The 19,709-nt window shown below is 37.0% G+C and overlaps 1 protein-coding gene across 1 annotated transcript; it reads left to right on the top strand.

Annotated features, from left to right (window-relative positions):
* The first annotated feature begins 715 nt into the window (after positions 1-715).
* On the top strand, positions 716-19,015 carry lrrc38b (leucine rich repeat containing 38b). The gene is made up of 2 exons (XM_053484333.1): positions 716-2,011; positions 17,879-19,015. Exons 1-2 carry the CDS (start codon positions 1,384-1,386, stop codon positions 18,124-18,126), a joined length of 876 nt encoding a protein of 291 aa, XP_053340308.1. The 5' UTR covers positions 716-1,383; the 3' UTR covers positions 18,127-19,015.
* The last annotated feature ends 694 nt before the right edge of the window (positions 19,016-19,709 follow it).

The following is a 19,709-nucleotide window of genomic DNA, read 5'->3' as shown; positions in this document are numbered from 1 at the left end:
GAAATTGTGATTTAAGTTATCTGCGGAGGCAATGGAGATTGTATAATTTATAGTTTTAAAATCTGACTTAAAATCTAAAGCCTAAAGCATTTTATTTTGCATAACACACATCAAGTGAAATAAGCATATGCACAGATTTTACATTAAAAGATTTACTGCATTAATAATTATAATATGATGTTTATGTTAACTCATAAGACTGCAATGTCAACAAATGATTTGTAATGTTTTCATGTAAGTGAAAATTATTATTATTATTTTTTTTTACCTTCATTACGGTTGAACATTTGCTTACCACATTAGCAGAGCATGGCTGGATTAAGGATTTTTTTATCATTATTAAAAAAGTTTATAATGAATAACAGGAAGAAATTAAGGTGGTCACTCTGCCCTTTTTTTTTTGGCTTTTAGTGTTTAAAATACAGAAATAAAATAATACAAAGCATTGTAAAAATGAAATGTCCATGCATTAAGGAATCTTTCGAAAGAAAATGACTGGCATGTCCTTTTGTGAGGAAGTGACATCACATGTTGACTGCATGCTTCACTCATGCAGTTATCATAACCGTGGAGAGGAGGGCAGTGAAACAAAGCACACAGCAGCTGAGCAGCACATCGATTTCTACAAGTGTAATCTGCATGCAGAGGATTTCTTTTTGGATGCACCATAGCAACGGAGCTGCAAAATCATCTTAAAAAATTATTGGCTGAAACTCAATTCTCACCACGCAGAAGGCTGAGTGAAAGGTACAGCATGCGACTGGGGGAATTCTCAGGTTAGGATCGTGACTGTTTCGTGATGCTTGGCTCTGAGGTGCTTAAGCGCACATTGATAGGCGCTCGATAAATCCTGCGGAATGATGCTGGGTGACAAATGGACGGACTGAGCGATTTGAAGCTGAAAACATGAGCTGGATCCTTTTGTGCCGGTCATGCATGATCGAAAGAGGCTAAATGAGGGAAAGAATGATGAAAAGAAGCCTTTTATTTACCTCTTGGCTTGCCTTAAAATTCCCCTCATACTACACTCTGTTCAGTTCCCCTCCCCTTTCTTTTTCTTGCTTTCGCTCTATCTCTCCCTCCCACAGTTTCTCCCCTCCCTTCACTCATCAAAGCCAGTACCCTAGTATTCTCTCTACAGCTGCTTCCTCTATGGTCTCTTGGAAAAACAGCCTGCACATCTCTCACATGCAAGATCTTTTTTAACATTTCATCGCCTGGACAGCAGGATGCTTCCATGCAGGCTCTGATTCCTTTCTCTCCTTGGGCTTTCCCCTTCCCCTTCCCTCTCCTAAATTCCTGCCCTTTGACCCTGACCCTTCCCTTTCTTCACGGTTTCCCCTTACCCTCTATTTCCTTCTCAATCTTCACACCCACTTGACCATGTTGCCATGTGTCTGCCGGGTCCATCCTCTCCTTGCCTTTATCTCATTTGCTTTGCTAATACGAGGGGAAACCTGTCCAGCCACCTGCAAGTGCCCGGACCCTCACACGGTGGATTGTAGTGGTCGAGGACTCACTCGCCTCCCAGACGAGATCCCGCTGGATGTGCGCAGGTTGCTGCTGTCCAACAATTGGATCCCGCGCATTCCTTCTGACTTTCTCGTGCTCTACAGTGACCTAGTGTATCTGGATCTGAGGAACAATTCACTCTCTCACATTGAGCCGGGAACCTTGAGCACCTCCTCCAGGCTTGTTTTTTTAGACTTGGGAAGCAACAACCTGACTGAGATACCAAAAGGAACATTCGGCGAGTCCCGGAGCCTCATCAAATTGCGTTTGGGAAACAACCCACACCTGAGTATGGTCAACGAGGACGCCTTCAGGGGCTTGACCTCACTACGAGAACTTGAACTGGAGCGAAATGCCCTTTCCAGTCTTCAGGTTGGTGCGCTCAGCCAGCTGCCTTCTCTGCGGGTCGTCAGGTTAGAGGGGAACCCTTGGGTGTGCAATTGTAACTTTGCCAACCTTTTTGCTTGGCTAGTTGAAAACAACCAAAAGCTTCCAAATGGTAAGTTCTTGAAATTGTGTTAAACAATAAATGTTCTAATCCATGCTTAAAACGTTTATTGATGAATTTACAGTTATAATTGTTATATTTTCATACAAGGCTTTGCTATGTATAGTAACTTAATTAAACAGGGAACCCTTCCTAAATTTAGTTCAGCACCCAACATGAAGGAAGTTTCAGAATAATGACGGATAATCTAGGGCATTTTTTTTTAGCCTGATACGGCATTTTGTCAAGCTCCTATGGTTACAGCATGCTTCCCTTATTCTCAACCCATCTCATATTTAGCATTCCACTCCACATGGGATGTGCTCTGACTACGTCATACTCGTGACAATCATGCCAAGAGACTGTTTTTCCATTTTAGGTTTGTATTTCAAACATGCATATTGATGCATGTGAATGCATATTGCTTGTATTTATTTATTTTTCGCAGAAATCTCCTTTATTGAAATGCTGTCAGACCTTGGCATTGTGTTTCTGCTTGAGTAAGCTGCTTAATACAGTAGATTGAGGTAACAAAGAGGCTAATTTTGACCATTTGAGTTAAAGCAATTGTTTTGCTTTAAAAGGCAACTTTTAGTGAGCCGTTAAACATTCCCCCTTTTGCTTCATTGGAGACTAAACACCATGATGTAAGCATGCCAATGATGCAAATTTCCCCTCTGACTGTACCCTTATTAATGAAGCACTGGGTGCAGTGGGTTTTTATATTTATGCATACATAGGGACTTGAATGTATTTCTCTTACATGGTCCATTCATAAAGCAGGAAAATGAACTATGGAGCAAGCACTGAGTCAATGGGAATTAAGCCTTTTTTTTTTTTTACATTATATGCTTTTAACATTTTCATTTCACGTCTCCAGTAGGTTTTGGATTGGAAAACATTGTCCTCAGCTTAAGGTGATTGCGGAACTGTACACATTGGAGAACCTGTGTCAGGTTTTTACTGGAATCCTTTTGCTTTGCTATCAATATACAGCTAAAGAATCTTAGTATACAGTATCTAAGAATCTTAGGTATAGTTTACTGGTAGGCGTTGAGCATGCAAACTTCAATAGCAGAGAAAGCCAGAGATGATATATAGGAGGTTATATAGGAACTTAACTTTTAAGGTGGCACTTTAGCACTGTCGCCTTGCACTTCCAGGGTCCGGGTTCGATTCCCAGTCAGGCTCAATTCTCGTCTCTGTGTGCATGGAGTTTGCATGTTCTCTCCGTGCTTGGTGGATTCCCCCCCCCCCCCCTCAATTTTTTTTTTTTTTTCACTGTTTAACATGCATAGGTGCACAAAAAACAAGGACACCAGAATCTATTCTCGAATCACAAGGAAAGCAAAACATTTTTTAAATCCATAAGCAGTGAATTAATGCTCTTCCCAGATGCCATCATTGGTAATTCTAAGGGATGAAGATGAAGTGAGTTACAGAACCACAAAATCTGATTATGTGAAGATTTAACCCAGTGAACAGAATACAAGCAGAGTAAGAAAGTACTATCTACCAACAATTAATTACTGATCACAATGGAAGATCATACAGCATGTGGCAAAAAGAATGTTAGATAAATGCACTAACTTTCAGTACGTACTATCAATATGTTCATCTAAAAACAAGACATCCAAGTAATACCATTAGAAGATTGAAATGACAAAAGCACAAGTTGGGAAAATAAATAAATTAAACTAAATGGCCCCAGCTGTCACATTCTCTCAGCCAAGGTCATTTCTCATCAAGGGGCAGATGTTTGTTGTGCTCACTCAGGGGATGACTTTCTCTAGCGATCAAGTCTCAAGGACTCTATTTAACGTTTCCTTTTAGAGAGTGAAGGGAAATACAGTGGATTAGGTGAGGTTAAACATGGTATCAGATGATTGAACAGTGTGGAGCTGGCACTGGCAGTACATTCTTTTGATGAGTCTGCCTCGCAGCATGTTTACACACATGTGACCTTGTGCTGTCTTTGGTAATTCCTAGAGAGTTTTGAGCCAAGGGTTGGGCAAAGGGATATTTAATATATCGACAAGAGAAGCCCCTGTTAACAACTGGTAAATTGGTAGAATAGAACAAATTAGGGATTGCAAATGCATTCACCATGGATGTTTAGTTAATGCAGTCCAGGGAATAGGTATTACATGGAAAAATAAAGAAAAAAAAGGTTCAGGCATAAGCAGCACCATCAGACACCCAGGAGCTGTGAACAGAGCCATGCCTTTGGCATATGTGCCAACTGGCCCAGTGTGCCTGCACTTAGAAGCTTCATCTCACTTTACTGCTTATTTCTGCCTCACTAGCTCCTCATGATTTAGGGGAAGGCCAACCTCTGGATGGTCATGAAAAAGAATAAACCAAAGTGACCTTTCCAAACATGTGCAAATGGAAAGGGGGTGAAAATGCATTTACAGATCCTAAGGTATATATCATGCATGAAACATTAGATAAAAAAGCACAATGAGGCAGCATTAGAAACCACCAAAAAAGCCACTTTTCAAGACTGTCCCTTAAAACACTATGGTTTATATCATCAACGACTAATATTACCCATCTGACGCAGCTGTAGACAAAAGTCCAAATAGTTGTTTCCCTTTAGAGAACAATTCTGGATAATAAAATAAAGAAGATTTACGGGTGTAAAAAAAAAAAAAAAAAAAAAAAAAAAAAAAAAAAAAAAAAATATATATATATATATATATATATATATATATATATATATATATATATATATAATTTTTAAAATATTTAAATATAATATTTCAGCAATGCAATTTTATGTAAAAGAAAAGAATAAAATATACTGTAAAAGTTGAGTCGTTTTTAAAGTTTGTTTGGGGCCTCTGCATGAAAGTATAAACGTGGGTAGAAAATGTTTATTTTCAGATACAGTATATCCATAGAAAAAGTTAGCACCCCCATGATTTCTGAGGGAAGAAATGAAACTTGCACCACTGTCTGCATTTCATTGGCTTCATATACTGTATGTACTTTGCAAAACGACAAAGTTTAATCCAATCTGATTAAATTTAGCTTCAAATATGTACAATAACAGTATAGGTTAATCTAATCTGGCACATTTTGCAACAGGAATTCTTCATGCTGGGAATATATTGCCAGGTCGATGCCCGGTTGTGCTGTATCTTTGCTTTTGGGGGGTGAAGGACCTTACTCAAGGGTCCAACAGTGTCAGCATCAAGTCTCGAACTGAGGACCTTTCAATCAGCAGTCTAACAGCTTAACCACCTAGCTACCCCTGCCCCTCTATTAATGTATAAATAATGCTAAATATGTCATTGCTTTCATTTAAAATGTAGAAAAACGCTGGTTATATTGGCCCAGTTATCTCCTGTATCATATTTCCTTACTGAACTTGCCATTGAGGATGATGTGGATTTTAAATCAAAATGACACTGGCCCTCATGCCCCTGCAAAGGTTTATTACCCTCTTGAACCTAACAGTCGAAACACCATTCGAACTTTAGATAGCTCATTTCACAAAGCTCCACATTTTCCATTAGATGAGCTGACTCGTTGTACATGATGGACTATCCTTTTAAACACAAAGATGGATTTTCTGACTACAGCAAATGAATGATCCTTCTATAATATTCTTGAAAAGAAAAAGGCATGCCTGGAAAAAGTTTATACATAGAGTTCTGATTTATTACATGCTGTGTAATGTTAGCAAGAGTGTGTATTAAACCTAGTTTCTGTCATGCTGTCTTGGATAATAAAGCTTGTTCCAGGAATAAGCAGGAAATTGCCTTTAATCATAATTACATAATATTATCTTACCGTAAATCATGCCTGATGTAGTTACGTTCTACAGGTAATGTCAGAACTCAGTTGTCCTTCATGGCAACATAATTCTCTTAACAAAATTACTGACCTAATTCATTGCCGTAAAAGGACAGGTCAATTAATGTACTTGGTTTGAACACAATTCTCATTTAAACCACACAGTTAAGTATCAGGATGTGACCTTTCTTACAGCATAATGTCATATTAATAGAAATAATATCACATACAGTATAAAGACCGGATTTGGAAAAAGGGTAAATAGGTATGAGGGTCATTGATGAATACTGGAACTAGTATTACTAGTCTCACAGCTATGGGTTCCCCAGTTTGATCTCAATCTCAGGTGATCTTGGCTAGCCTGTGTGAACTTTCATATGTTTTCAGTGTGTTTATGTATCCTTTGGTTTCTCTGGAATTCTCCCACATCCCAAAGCCATGGCATTAGGTGAACACAATAAATTACCCCTGTAATGCCCTGTGGTGATGGAGTGCCATCCCATTCAGGGTGCATTTGCCCACCTCGTTTCTAGTTGTCCAAGGATAGACTCTTCACTGATCTTCCCTGACCCTGACAAGGATAAAGAACTTACTGTACCTGAAACAATAATATGAAGTAAGATATCATAGGTGCATAAAACACAATAAGTTTGCTCTTCTTTCCATTCTGATTGACATTACACCAACAATCATGCACTTGTATTATATGAAACAAATGTTGCCTATTAAATTCATTACATAAAGTATAGATTCAAACATCTCCGGTGATTGACCTGTGTTAATAGCTTTTCTATGGTACCCAAAGCCTAGATGAAAAGCATTGAGTGCACAGACTCCTTCTGAATGTGTGTGTGTCCAATTTATGGTCTGGCCGCGATATAAAATTTTATGTCTTATTAGGGTTTTATGGTTTATGGTACCTATCCAATTCAGCCACTTCATGGCAGGTCTACTGCTTTGTATTCATGAGCAGAGCAAAATCAGGGTGTTTGTTCGGGTTGAAAATTACTGTGATGGTCAGCTTTATGCTGCATTGAGCCAAATAGGAAATTACTTCATCAATTAAACAGTTTTTCCTTTAAATAATAAAAGCAGGCAAAAGGCCCATATTTAATTTTTGTCAATCACCGTACAATTCAAGTGTGCATTTGTATTGTATGATTTGTATGAAGTCATTTCTTATGAATGAAGACATAAAACAGATTGACATTTGCAGAAGACTTCAGTCATGCTACAGTGATGAGACTCTTAGCCGCAGTAAAACATTTGCATGGAGGAAACATTTTAAAGAAAGACATTGAATGACGATCCCAGCTGACATGGCTCAGAGCCCAGTCGTTCTTGTGAGCATTCATCGATCAACACCTGATCCTTGAAAATCTATGCATAACTTGTCACCAACTTGCAGAAAAGAAGCATTAGTCTGTGGGAACTGTACAGCCAATCATTTACAAACACCACTCGCACAGTCCTGTGAAGCAGGCAGTCCGATCATAGCTCTGGCATACTGATGGAAACCAATCACGAGTGAAATGCTGTAATAAGGGCATTCATGTAGCAGGAGATTATATAGAGAAATAAAGGGAGTTTTTACTCTCATAACTATGCTCTTATCCTGCACAGTCAAAAGTTAGTCAAAAGTCCATATGACCTGAAATAAATGTATGTATTTTATTGTTGAGTTTACTAGATATGTAGAACAGACGAAACTCATTTAGAAAGTAAGATCTCAGCATAATCTCCTGCAAGTTTTTTCTGACTGTAATGCTACAGTGATCAAGCCCCACACTGTGTTCTATCTAGGTTTGCTTTGTGGTATTTAACTGGGTCTGTACCCGGCTGTGCTCATTCACTCACTCACACTCGCACACAATCACACGCACCATGGTTTTGCTCACTTTGCAATATGTACATGCAGAATCCAGGATTCAAAGATTAAAAATATCTTTAACTACCTGTAGTAGGATCAGATGTTCTAAAACTGTCATAGATGTCCAACAAGCTATAAAAATAAAACCCTGGTGCTGATTTCTAACTTAAGTATAATAAGTGAAACTTTCAGCTTAAACATGAAAGACTTTCACAATTTGAGTCCTGAAATATGACCATGGCATCAGGGAAGAAAAACTCAGTAGATGTGATAACCTGGTCACTCGGTCACTCTGTGCATTCAGGTCATCAGCTGACTTTGTTTTATTGCCACATATTGCCTAGACCTGACCTAACACTGCCTCGCGAGGCTTGTACGTTATTGTACATTATATACAGTGGACACTACAGTATACAGTATACAGTATACCATATATGGACCATCACTATGCGTCACCACTATCCTTACCAGTTTTAATAATACATTGCACAGTTTTTAAAACAATGTAAGTAACTTACATTTTTTCTATGTTTGATGCAGACTGATATTTTAGGCAGTGTATAAAAGCATTTACTTAATGTTTGAACCTGTACTAACAGTAAAATCATGGAAAAAGCAAATGTTAAAAAACCTTAACCAAACCTAGCTAAAACCTACAAACTACTAAATGTTAGCCATCTCACTAATAACTATCTACCGAAATTCTAAATTAAAAACTTTGGCAATGTTTTTGTAGTACTTGTCTGACACGCAGAATTTGTAGTATGTGTCATCTATCTTTTTTTTCCCCTAACTTTCCTATGACTTTAAATGTCATGACTAAAAATTATTTTCTTTACCTTTCACAATAGAGTTTTTCTTGGGTGTTATTTAAATACAAAAAAAAAAATGATTGGGTGTGCAGAATAGTGTGCTTGATGAAGCCTGATACTGCTCTTATACAAGTTATTTACAAATAACTAATTTAAATATATAATAAATATTTTATAAACTGTATTTTGTCTCTCTCTCTCTCTCTCTCTCTATATATATATATATATATATATATATATATATATATATATATATATATATATATATATATATATACTGTATATATAAACAGGAGCACTTGTGTGAACAAAATACAGTTTATGAAATATTTATCACACACACATTCATTTATTCCATCACTTCCAGCCTCTATTTTTTTTTATACTTTTTACATTTAGAAAGACAAAAACAACCAAAACCCACAGTTACCATAGTTACCAAGAAACAAGAAAACACTAAACTTGTCCTAGAGACAATCTCACCATCTCATTGTGGAAAACCTCTTGAGTGGTTTAGAGAACTGACGCTGGAGATCTCCATTCATTTAAATGTCTCCTTAGAGAAAACTTCAGCATATCAACAATTCAATATCATGTTTGTTAAATAAAACTATTTAAAAAAAAAAAAAGATTATTGTGGATTTGTTCTGCCAACCAAGAGGCTGAAAGAGAAATGTTATTATGGAAATGGTAATTAGAATTAGTTAATTAATATGAGCCTGTGAATTGAATTATAGCCAGAACTATCGTCTGAGAAGCTGTTGTAGAAAATTAACTGAAACCTTCCCGAATAATCATCAAACACTCTCCATACTGTGGTGTAAGGTTGGAATTAATTAGCCAGTTGTATTGAAGTAGGGCCAATTATAAAATAAAGTAATATAAAATAAAATCCATATTAGTTTTCATTTATCCCATTTTCATGGGGAAGTTGAGGTGAGAATTTGATGTACAACTAAGACTGGATGATAAACAGCCCCTTGGCCTTCAGTTTAGCACTAGCCACTGCCATGAATCTTTTAATGGGAAAAAGTGTGTAAACATGATCCGCCGCTGTCTGCCCTGTGTTCAGGTTAAATGCGGACAAGCCACATGTATAATTCCAAGCAGTCCTTGACTCCTGGCCAACAGCAGCCCTGTGTTGATCAGACACTAGACTAGCACCAGACAATAGATCAGGATGGAAATCATAAGCCACAAGTTTGGTGTTTGTTCATTAAACTGTAGCTTCATTCTCATGATGGGGATTGAAAAGACTGAATTTGTGCGTCACAGCTCCTCTGTGGTCCCGTGAGCCAGACTGCATACAGGCCCAGGCGTGCATGAAAAAGAGGTTCATGTGACAGGGTCACTGTGTTTTTTTTTTCTCCGTGGAGGCTTATCCAATTACCATTCACTACTTCATTTACAGCAATCAGAATGTGCCAGTAAGATGCCACAGTAGAACTACTTTATGGAAAACATTTCACAAAAGCCATTTTAGAAATGCAGCATATATAATAACCATTTTAAACACAATTCAATTATTCATTAGTTATCAGCTAGGTAAAAAAAACTACACCCATCAAACCACCTGCCTATTATTGAGGAGGACTCTCATTTAGGACAGAGATTACTCTGATCCATCAACTCATGGACTTCTTAAGACCGCTAAAGCTGGACTATGGGATCTGGCACTAATATTTTAGCAGCAGATCATTTAAGGGCTGTAAGGGACATCCACATCCCATCGGTTCTCAATCAGATTAAGATCTTCCATTTCAACCTAACCACCATGGTCAAGACCAAACAGCTGTCAAAGGACAACAGAGACACGATTGTAGACCTGCACAAGGTTAGAATTTAACAACATCAGCAAAAAGCTTGGTGAGAAGGAGACAATCGTTTGAATAATTATTCACAAATGAAAGAAATGTAAATCAGTCACCATCAGTCGCCCTCGATCTGGAGCTCCATGCCAGATTTCGCCTCGTGGGGTAAGGATATTCATGAAGGAGAGGGATCAGCCAAGGACTACAACTGGAGGGGCTTGTGAATGATTTTAAGGCAGGTGGGACCACAGTCACCGAACAAACCATTGTTAACACAGTACGCCACTATGGATTGAAACCAATCCCCCTTCTCAAGAAGGCACATGTACAGGCCTAACTGAAGTTTGCCAGAGAATGAGATGAACAAAAGTAAGCTATTTGGCATCAACTCATCATACTGTATTATGTATTAGAACATTTTGGATGAGAACCTCCTGGAAATGAGTAGACCATGACCAAAAACATACCAGCAAGGCAACAAACTACAAGAAACCTATCACCTCTGTGCTTGTCAAGTACTACAGTAAGTGATGTTTTTCTCGTGGATCAAATACTTTTTAACTTATAGAAATGCAAATTAATTTGTACCTCTGATAACCTTTGTTTCATCTGCTTTTCCTGGATTTTTGGTTTATATTCTTTATTCTTTACAATAAACCTATGATAAAAAATTATAGCCCCTTCATTCTTTTATGAGTGGACAAACTTTTGATATCTACAGGAAATCAAATAATTATTTTCTCCAGTGCACTGTACATGTCAAAGTAACATCCACATGAATGCCAGGTCCCAAAGTTTTCCAGCAGAACACTGCCTAGAGTGTCTCACTGCTTTTGAAAGCTTGTTACAAGATGATCACTTTTTATAATGTTATGGCTGATTGGTGTATGCTTCTTTTAATAAAATGAAATTAGGATTACATTAAAACTTGTGGTTCATTGACACCTTCGGAAAATATTTTAATGGGAAACATTTTTGCTCCTTTCTAATAGTATTTACATATGACCTCATTATATGTGCCAAAATTTTAATACAAGCGTGCAAAAAAATAAATTAAACATACATAATGTATTAAAACAGCATTTGTTTTACAATAATGCTACATGCAATTCCAATTTTTTACCTTTAGTAAGGGTGTTAATATTTAGGGAAATAGTTAAAAATACTACAGTGAAAAGCTACTAATGCTGCAATTTTTTATTATTTAATGTAATTTTTTATTGGAAAATTTAGTCATATGCTAAACTTTACAGCTGTATATGCTCTCTCTCTCTCTCTCTCTCTCTCTCTCTCTCTCTCTCTCTCTTTCTGTTTGTATTTACACACAACTCTACATTGTAAGTGGATGTCTGCAACATTTTGCATAGGTGTGTTTAGCTGCTGCGGTTAAGAAAATGTTTTGTGACATTGAATGTCATCAAGTCCCCTGCATAAGGGGAAAACCCCTCCTGATGCATGTGAGTCATCCTCAGCCGTCACACACTCTCACACTGTGATTATGACACGTGAGTGCCTCCTCTCCCACTCTTCCATGGGGTTATACTCCGATTTAATATCCTCCCTACATTAGTGCTATTCGTCCTCCCCTTTGTGTAACGATTTAATCCACACAGGGTTGAGACTATTTTTACATTTCGGTACTCGAATGAATGAATAAATGTTATAAAGCAATGTTATGTAAACACATATTGCATAATGGTCTTGCACAAGAGTTGTAGCAAGAAAGATCACAATATTCCTAAAATTATTGGCACCATTTAGGAACAATTACCAACATCTTCAATAATGATAGTTTCAGCTTTATAATATGGGAATGGTGTAGTAGAAATAGTGGTAGAAGTATTGCAAGATAAATTTTTTTTTTTTTTACAAAATACCATTAATAACATGAGAAAATAAAAGCAGTAAGGTCCGTCTTGTAATATTTCCTTATTGTGTAAAGATTAAATGGACAAACATGGAGGTTTTTATCCTTTTTTTTTATTTGCACACATACAGTAGATGTCTTCTTTAAACGAGTGTACACATACTTTTTTATATCTAAATAAATTTAGGCATTCTGGACGGGACACCAATCCATCACAGGGCACACACAAACACACTCACATGTACATTCACACACTAAGAGCAATTTGAGAATGCCAATTCCCACCAAAAAAAAAAAACAGCAAGCATGAAGAGAACATGCAACCTCCATGCACACCGACCCAAGTTATTGGTTATTTGCCTTAATTGGTTTGTTAAAATTTCAATGTCGTAACCTCCTGACTGAGGAACCCTGTTTTTTAGTTAAAACAATCACCTGCTAAATGTTTAAAAAGCATGCACTGCAATATGTTAATTGGGTTGAGAGGATTTTAATGGACATAGTTTGCCTTTGTAATCTAACCTATTTTGCTAATCGTTTTGACAACATATTAAGCTCTAATGATGCTTGGGGAAGTTGAGCTGCATTTTCTAGTTTGTTTTCAGGAAAGGCTAATTTCATGCAATTCTTTCAAATAGCTTATTGTTATGGGCATGGTGTTTAATTCTAAAAATGGCAGTCCTAATTGTTTATACCAAAGACAGCTTTGGGTATCCCGGCTGTACATTCACTGGGTGGAACAGAGACGTTCTGAAGATGTAATTGTGCTTTTTCGTAAGCTTTTCAATTTTAATGCATCTACCTATCTAACTGTTCTTACTTCTTTCCCACTTTTGCCGACTGCAATCTGTGAAGAAGCAATACTTCCGGCTGTCTTTTTGGCTTTTCCTGGCCTGCTTTGATATGCGTCGTTTCAATGAACATGCTCGATCGCTTCATCTCATTAACTCAAGCCCGACATAACCTTCACACAGGTAAAATGATAGAGTAGCTTTGTCTTTTTCAAGACAGCTTGTCCTCTTCAGCCAGGGGATGGATCAACTATACTGCTGTGAATGCAACAGATATTTCTACCAGTAGGCTTGACATTAAAAACCAGGATTTTTCAGAGTGACACAGATGTACACGAGGGAGTAATGTTTTTGTTCCTGCCCTTTATCTCTGTCCTTTGTGTGAGTTTTGGAAAAGGGCAGAACGACAGCATGCTGGATGACTCATTATGGACCCACTGCTGGGTGAAGTCCGTCTCTGTTTCATTAAAATCTCAGCTGTGACTATACAGGGGCAACTCAGACTGGGATATAAAGTAAATCGAAACTTGAGTGTTGTCCAGGGTGCAAAATTGCTCATTTTGTTGGTCTGTATTTGTGCTTTAAAAACTAACAAAGAACACAAACGTCAAACAGCTTTCATCAAAAAATAAATACTTATTTTATGCACGCCTTTCTATAGTTGATCCTGACAGATGTCCAGAACCCAGTGATGCAGTTGAAGTTCTCCTCAATAAATAAAATATAGTAAATTGTAAAGGACTCAAAACTATTTCCTGTTTCCAGAATTGGGTAACTGTTCACTCAGCACTTGTTAGATCTCAATTAGGTGCCCATATTAGAAACTTTTCCTGTGTGCTGAATAATATTAGCTGCTCCACTTTTCTTCCATGAAAGAAATAGAGAGGTTGATTACATCATCTATCTGATATACAGTGTTCGGTGTATATATAGTGTGTACTGTAAAGGCAGTATGGTACACTACTTAATCATCCATCCATCTATCTAGGAACCCCTGTAATCCAACTAGGGCCCCTGGAGGCCAATGGTGACCATTGAATTTTAACAATTCGTCCAATGTCCAAGACCGGAATCGAACCCTGACCATGGATGTGCAAGGCAACATTGCTAACCACTAAGCCACTGTGATGCCACATGTTAATTTAAAACATCTTAAATTACTGTATATTAAAATAGAGTTCTATAAAAAAAAAAGTCCAGAGTTGCAGTTGCATTTTGATTCCAAATACCTTCATCCTTAGATTTTGCACTACACTGATCTCAAACCTGCCCTTGAGAGCTGATATATGACTTGTGCTTTATAAAGTCATGACTTCAAGATATTGCAGGTTACTTATAGCCTTCCAGATGTCAGTGTTCCAAATAAATCACAGAGCTACCATTGTCAGGTCACAGTCCATGGAGGAAAATATATTCTCTCATCCTGGAATGTATTGATGCATGACACCATTAAAACAATGAGGTCTATCAATGTCTCCTGAAAGCAGGGCGTTAATGACCCAAATAAGCCCTCAGCCATATATTAAAAATCTTATCATTAGAATGTTTCATCACAAAAGAATTATTCGGCTTTCGGAGACATTGTTAAGGCATGTACACCCAACAAACAGCACAAAAAAAAAAATTCGAAAGTTTATTGCTTTAGCATAGAAAAGGGAGATGAGTCTTGGCCTGAGAGAATTCTGCCAATATAAATAGAAACCATTTATCTCTTTTTGCCTCCTGTGAGTTTGGTTAATGCTTAAGTATAGCCCATCACACGAGACATGCTGTAATATGAACTGCTCTTAAATGTGCAGACGACATCATTATCGCCAGACTTTAGTGATCAAGAAGTTACAACTTTGTAAAATACACGAGAAATGAAATGCTTTACGTTCCCCACAGATCTCATTAGAGCGATTGCTGATAAAAGCTCTGCTGACATTTAGCAAAGTGTAATTACCATCTGCTTGGCACTTTATTCTTTTATGTAGGTGATCCAAATATCTTTGCATAATTTTGGTAACGTTTTAAAAGAATCTGTAGTTACCCTCGTTTTTACACTAGCAAGCACAAAAGGCTATTCTATTTAAATGCCTGACACAGACACTATTTCAGAGACAACAGCAAGTGACAGCAACTTTTAAATTCTTAACCCCAAGCAAAAGTCAAATAAACTGTTTGACAAAAAAGGATGGAGGAAAAACTTGTAAAGGAAAGGATATTTTAACATGGAAAGACAAAAGTTAGTGTGAATTGTAGCAAATAAGTGTAAAAATGTAAAGACAAGTGCATTCTTTAAGTTGAATTTAATAAACATGTACTGTATGTATATACAGTATATGCAGTTTGAAAAAAATATATTAATTATATATTAATATATAATATATGTTACTGTATATACACTACCGTTCAAAAGTTTGGGGTCACTTGCAAATTTCTTTGTTTTTGTTTAGTGATTTATTTTCTACATTCTACAACAATACTGGGGATTTCAAAACTATAAAAAAACACATATGGGATTGGGTAATTACGTAACAACAAGAAAAACAACAGTTAGTTGTTACTTTAAGACACAGAGGTCAGCCTTTCTGTAATAGTTCTTGCAAGAACAGTATTGTCAAGTGCATTTGCAAAATCTGTCAAGCACCATAATGAAACTGGCTCTCATGAAGGCCGTCCCAGGAGGGCGAGACCAAAACCTACCTCTGCCACAGACGAGAAGTTCATTTAGAGTTATCAGCCTGAAAAATGACCAATTAACAGCACCTCAGATTAGAGGCGTTATGAAGTCTTTACAGAGCAGAAGTACCAGACACATCTCACCATTAACTGTTTAAAAGAGATTAATGCACTTTTTGACCTTACAATGTAGAAAGAATGAAAACCTGTCCTGGTATGGTGATGCTTTAGTTTAATGGACTAAAGTGATCTCACCTTGTTTGCCCAAAACATCTTGATGTTTTCATGGTTGATGTTCCATCACTCTAAAATCTCACTCCCATCATCGATATCCAGTATAGGTGATTAATCAGAAGGAGTTTCCAGTTCTACTTTCCACTAGATTATATTGTATTTGGTAAATGAAAATGAATTAACACTGCTGTAGGATTTACATTTATATAAACAAGTCTTTAAATAGATAGATATCTAATGATTATATAAATATTTATATAATCCTGGATGAGTGCAAACATAAAGCATTGTATACTTCTCTCTCTCTCTCTCTCTCTCTCTCTCTCTCTCTCTCGCAAACACACACATGCACATCATCTTATTTCCATTAAGGATCAACCATTTCCTTAAATGTCATTTATGCTAATTTCCTTTAAGTATCAATCAACAGCACTAAAAGCACAAACCCTATCCCAAATACAAACGCAAGCACTCAAAGCATCACCATCGGACAATGAGGCACTATCACATGATCTGAAAATAGGAAGCCGACGTTTCACAAAGTAGAATAAATCTTCAAAGCTATCGACATCTTTTTATAATAGTCTTTTGAAGTGACAGAGCAGGGACATTAAGGAGAACAGAGATATTTGTTTTAAAGCTAATTAGAATTTAAGAGCACTTTCTTCCTGTCAGATTTATAGTGTCTCTCTCCAGCACTGGTCAATGTTTCCCCTCAACCCCCACCACCAACACTGCCATAAATACTGGGCTATTTCTGGTTACTGTCATCTTTCATTCCTAAATAAACATAATGTTAATGAGGAGCCGAATGTTCTTATTTGTGACAGGGTAAATCTGATCTGCATGCTAAATGGGAATTTTTTTATTAAAGGTTATGAAGACATCTTGTACTTTTGATTTACTGTCATTTGGTGGTAGGACAAATCACATGAGCATTTTAATAGAAGCCTCCCAAACTCGATTTAACTGACTTAAATTAATTTAGCTCCCACCACACCTGATTTAACTAATCAGATAATTAAAAACCTTTCAGGAATTGAAGTGGGTAAGATAAAACAACTAAACCACTAACATGTGCAGAACATGAGGTCCTCCTGAACCAGGATTAGGAACTTTTAATAAGGGGTTTTAATAGATATGAAAAAGTCAGTACACCACTGACCAAAGACAGACTTGCCACACTACAAGAAAAAAAATCTTTGTGCAAAAATCTAAAGCCATTACTCATTTCTTTATATTAAATTCAATTAAATAAATAGCAATAAATGTTTCAATATGACATTCTTCAAAGTACCTAAAGATTTTTAAAAAAGGTTGTTTATATAATGTAACAACCTCAGCAGCAACCTCATTTCTTCTTTCATCTGCTCTAACCACCCAGCATTCAGCATCACCAGTTCACCTGTTCATCTCTCATCATCTGCACCTGTTTCTCACTGGTTTCGCACTGTTGAAGTCAGATTGGTCAGAAGGTGCTTTTGATTTTCTGTACCAGCATCTCTGACTATAAGAATACTGCTGTAATTCAAATCACAGTAATAACACAAAACACACAATAGTAATGCACTCATTCAAATACAGCGTCTAGTGTAATAAGAACTTTAAAAGCTATGGAGAATGCGTCACATGATCTATGACTATGAGTCTTTAAAACAAAGTATGTTGTGGTTTACAGTTTCTTTGTTACATGCTAAGCTGCATTTTTCATTCTTGAGAGTGAGCAAAGACAGGCTGGTGAATAGGAGCTTAATGCGAGAACAATAACTTGTTTTGCAAAAATGCATGACATGATTTATTAATTAATAGAATAATATAGGAGGAATGTGCCGGGTCAGGCTGACTTGCTGGGCTATATTTGTTCTGTTGTAATCACATAATGTGAAATCTTGGATTTAAGATACTTACACTAAATTTGTTTTGTTTTTTCTGCATTGTAATGTTCATTGACTTACAGCTGAATCCCAACACGGCGGCACAGATGCGAAACAAAAAATAAGTGTGATTAACCTCTGTTCTTTTGCAGGTATAGAGGGTATGGAGTGCTCTTTGCCCACCGATGGCCGCCGTGTGCCTCTCAGTCAGCTCTCCCAGGACAGTTTCCGGGAGTGTCAGATCACCCTGACCCTCACCGACTTCCTCATCATCATCTTCTCGGGCATCTCCGTGTCCGTAGCGGCCATCATGGCCAGCTTCTTTTTGGCTTCCACCGTTCACTGCTTCCAGCGCTGGAGCAAAGGTACCAAAGGCGAGGATGAGGAGAGCGAAGAATGAGCAGGAAATCAGACTAAACACAACGGACTGTATGAACAATCAGACACCAGCTACATGAACAAGAATGTCTTTGGATGAGAAGAACAACAGGGCACACCTGCACTACAAAAATAAAAGGCTGATTATTCCCATCGATGGATAAATACATGTGACATGGAAACATGGAACGTAGCCATAGTATTTCAAATTAGTGGTTCATTTCTTACATTTTGCTGTCCTCAGTAATGGATTACAATCAGTATCATGATATAATAAGATCATACTAATAGTCTCAAAGACTGCTGCTATTCTATTGTGCCAAATTAGTATCAATAAGATGGAAAGTCTAGTTAAAAATGTTTTAATAGAGGCTGTAGCCTGCTTACAAGAAAAATTGTGGGTTGAGTATAAATAACAATATAAAATTCTATTGTCTAAGGTAGGAAGAAAGCCATTCGGTAGTTTCCTATTTTCTTCACAGATCTAAAATAATCAACAAACAGCATAAAAAAGTAGTGTGATATCTAGTTAAGGAATGAACAACTCAAATGTTGCACTTTAAAAATAAATTTCCTCCTACGTCCCGCTACGCCCTCTGTCTTATCTAACGGTCATGCCCAGATCTGCCAAAGATGATACTTAGAAACGAGGGACAATAAGAGTTTTAAATGGTTTAAAAAGGTGGAGGTGTGGTAAAAAAATAAATATAGATTTATTTTTGCTTTTCAGAAATGTGTGAATACAAATGTATAATAAAATAACATATCTAAATGTATTTGCGAAATTGCATATTTAACTTAAATGTCATGCTTCCAGATATTCACTTAGTTATGGAGGCAAGGGAAGGAGAAATGCGCTTCTTTCATGCTGTGATATGTCACTGCTTACATTTTACTCAAAAAAAAGGAAATATTGGTATATCTGTTGATTGTTGTTCTGTGTAAAATTCTGTGATTTTCATTAGCTCATTAATATATTATATACAGTATATTAAAACTTTAAATCACGTAATAAGCAAAAAAAAAAAAAAACCCTGTTAACAATTTACCTGGATCAATTAGATCTGTTATATAAAAAAATATTTTGAAAGAAAGATAAACCACAGAAAATTTAACGTGGACCCCATTTGGATTTATCCTTACACTGGAACACCAATTTCAGTGAATTAGAGTGCTTTCTATTTAGACAGACTTGACATGAAATCATGCACTTGAGAATTGGGATTTGTTTAAAATGAGATGCTAAGTGAACTTGTCATGGTTGGCTAGTTAGGGATTCTTATCTTCCTAATATTGCTCTAGTTAAAACCCTTTTTGAGAGGGGAAAAAAGTACAGGCTCTGTTGTTGGGTCCTAAATAGAAACTCAGAGCCTTAGAGAGATAAAGCTTCTTTAATGAGATTTAATTCTTACTGAATAGAAGCCAGCGGCACGGTGGTGTAGTGGTTAGCACTGTCGCCTTGCACCTCCAGGGTCTGGGTTTGTTTCCCTTTTCTGTGTGCATGGAGTTTGTATGTTCGTTCTCCCCGTGCTTGGTGGGTTTCCTCCGGGTACTCTGGTTTCCTCCCACGGTCAAAAGACATACAGATTAGGCTAATTGCCGTTC

Source organism: Clarias gariepinus, chromosome 23 (genome assembly GCF_024256425.1).
Source record: "Clarias gariepinus isolate MV-2021 ecotype Netherlands chromosome 23, CGAR_prim_01v2, whole genome shotgun sequence".
NCBI classification, from domain to species: domain Eukaryota; kingdom Metazoa; phylum Chordata; class Actinopteri; order Siluriformes; family Clariidae; genus Clarias; species Clarias gariepinus.
This window is presented reverse-complemented; position numbering and strand designations above follow the sequence as displayed.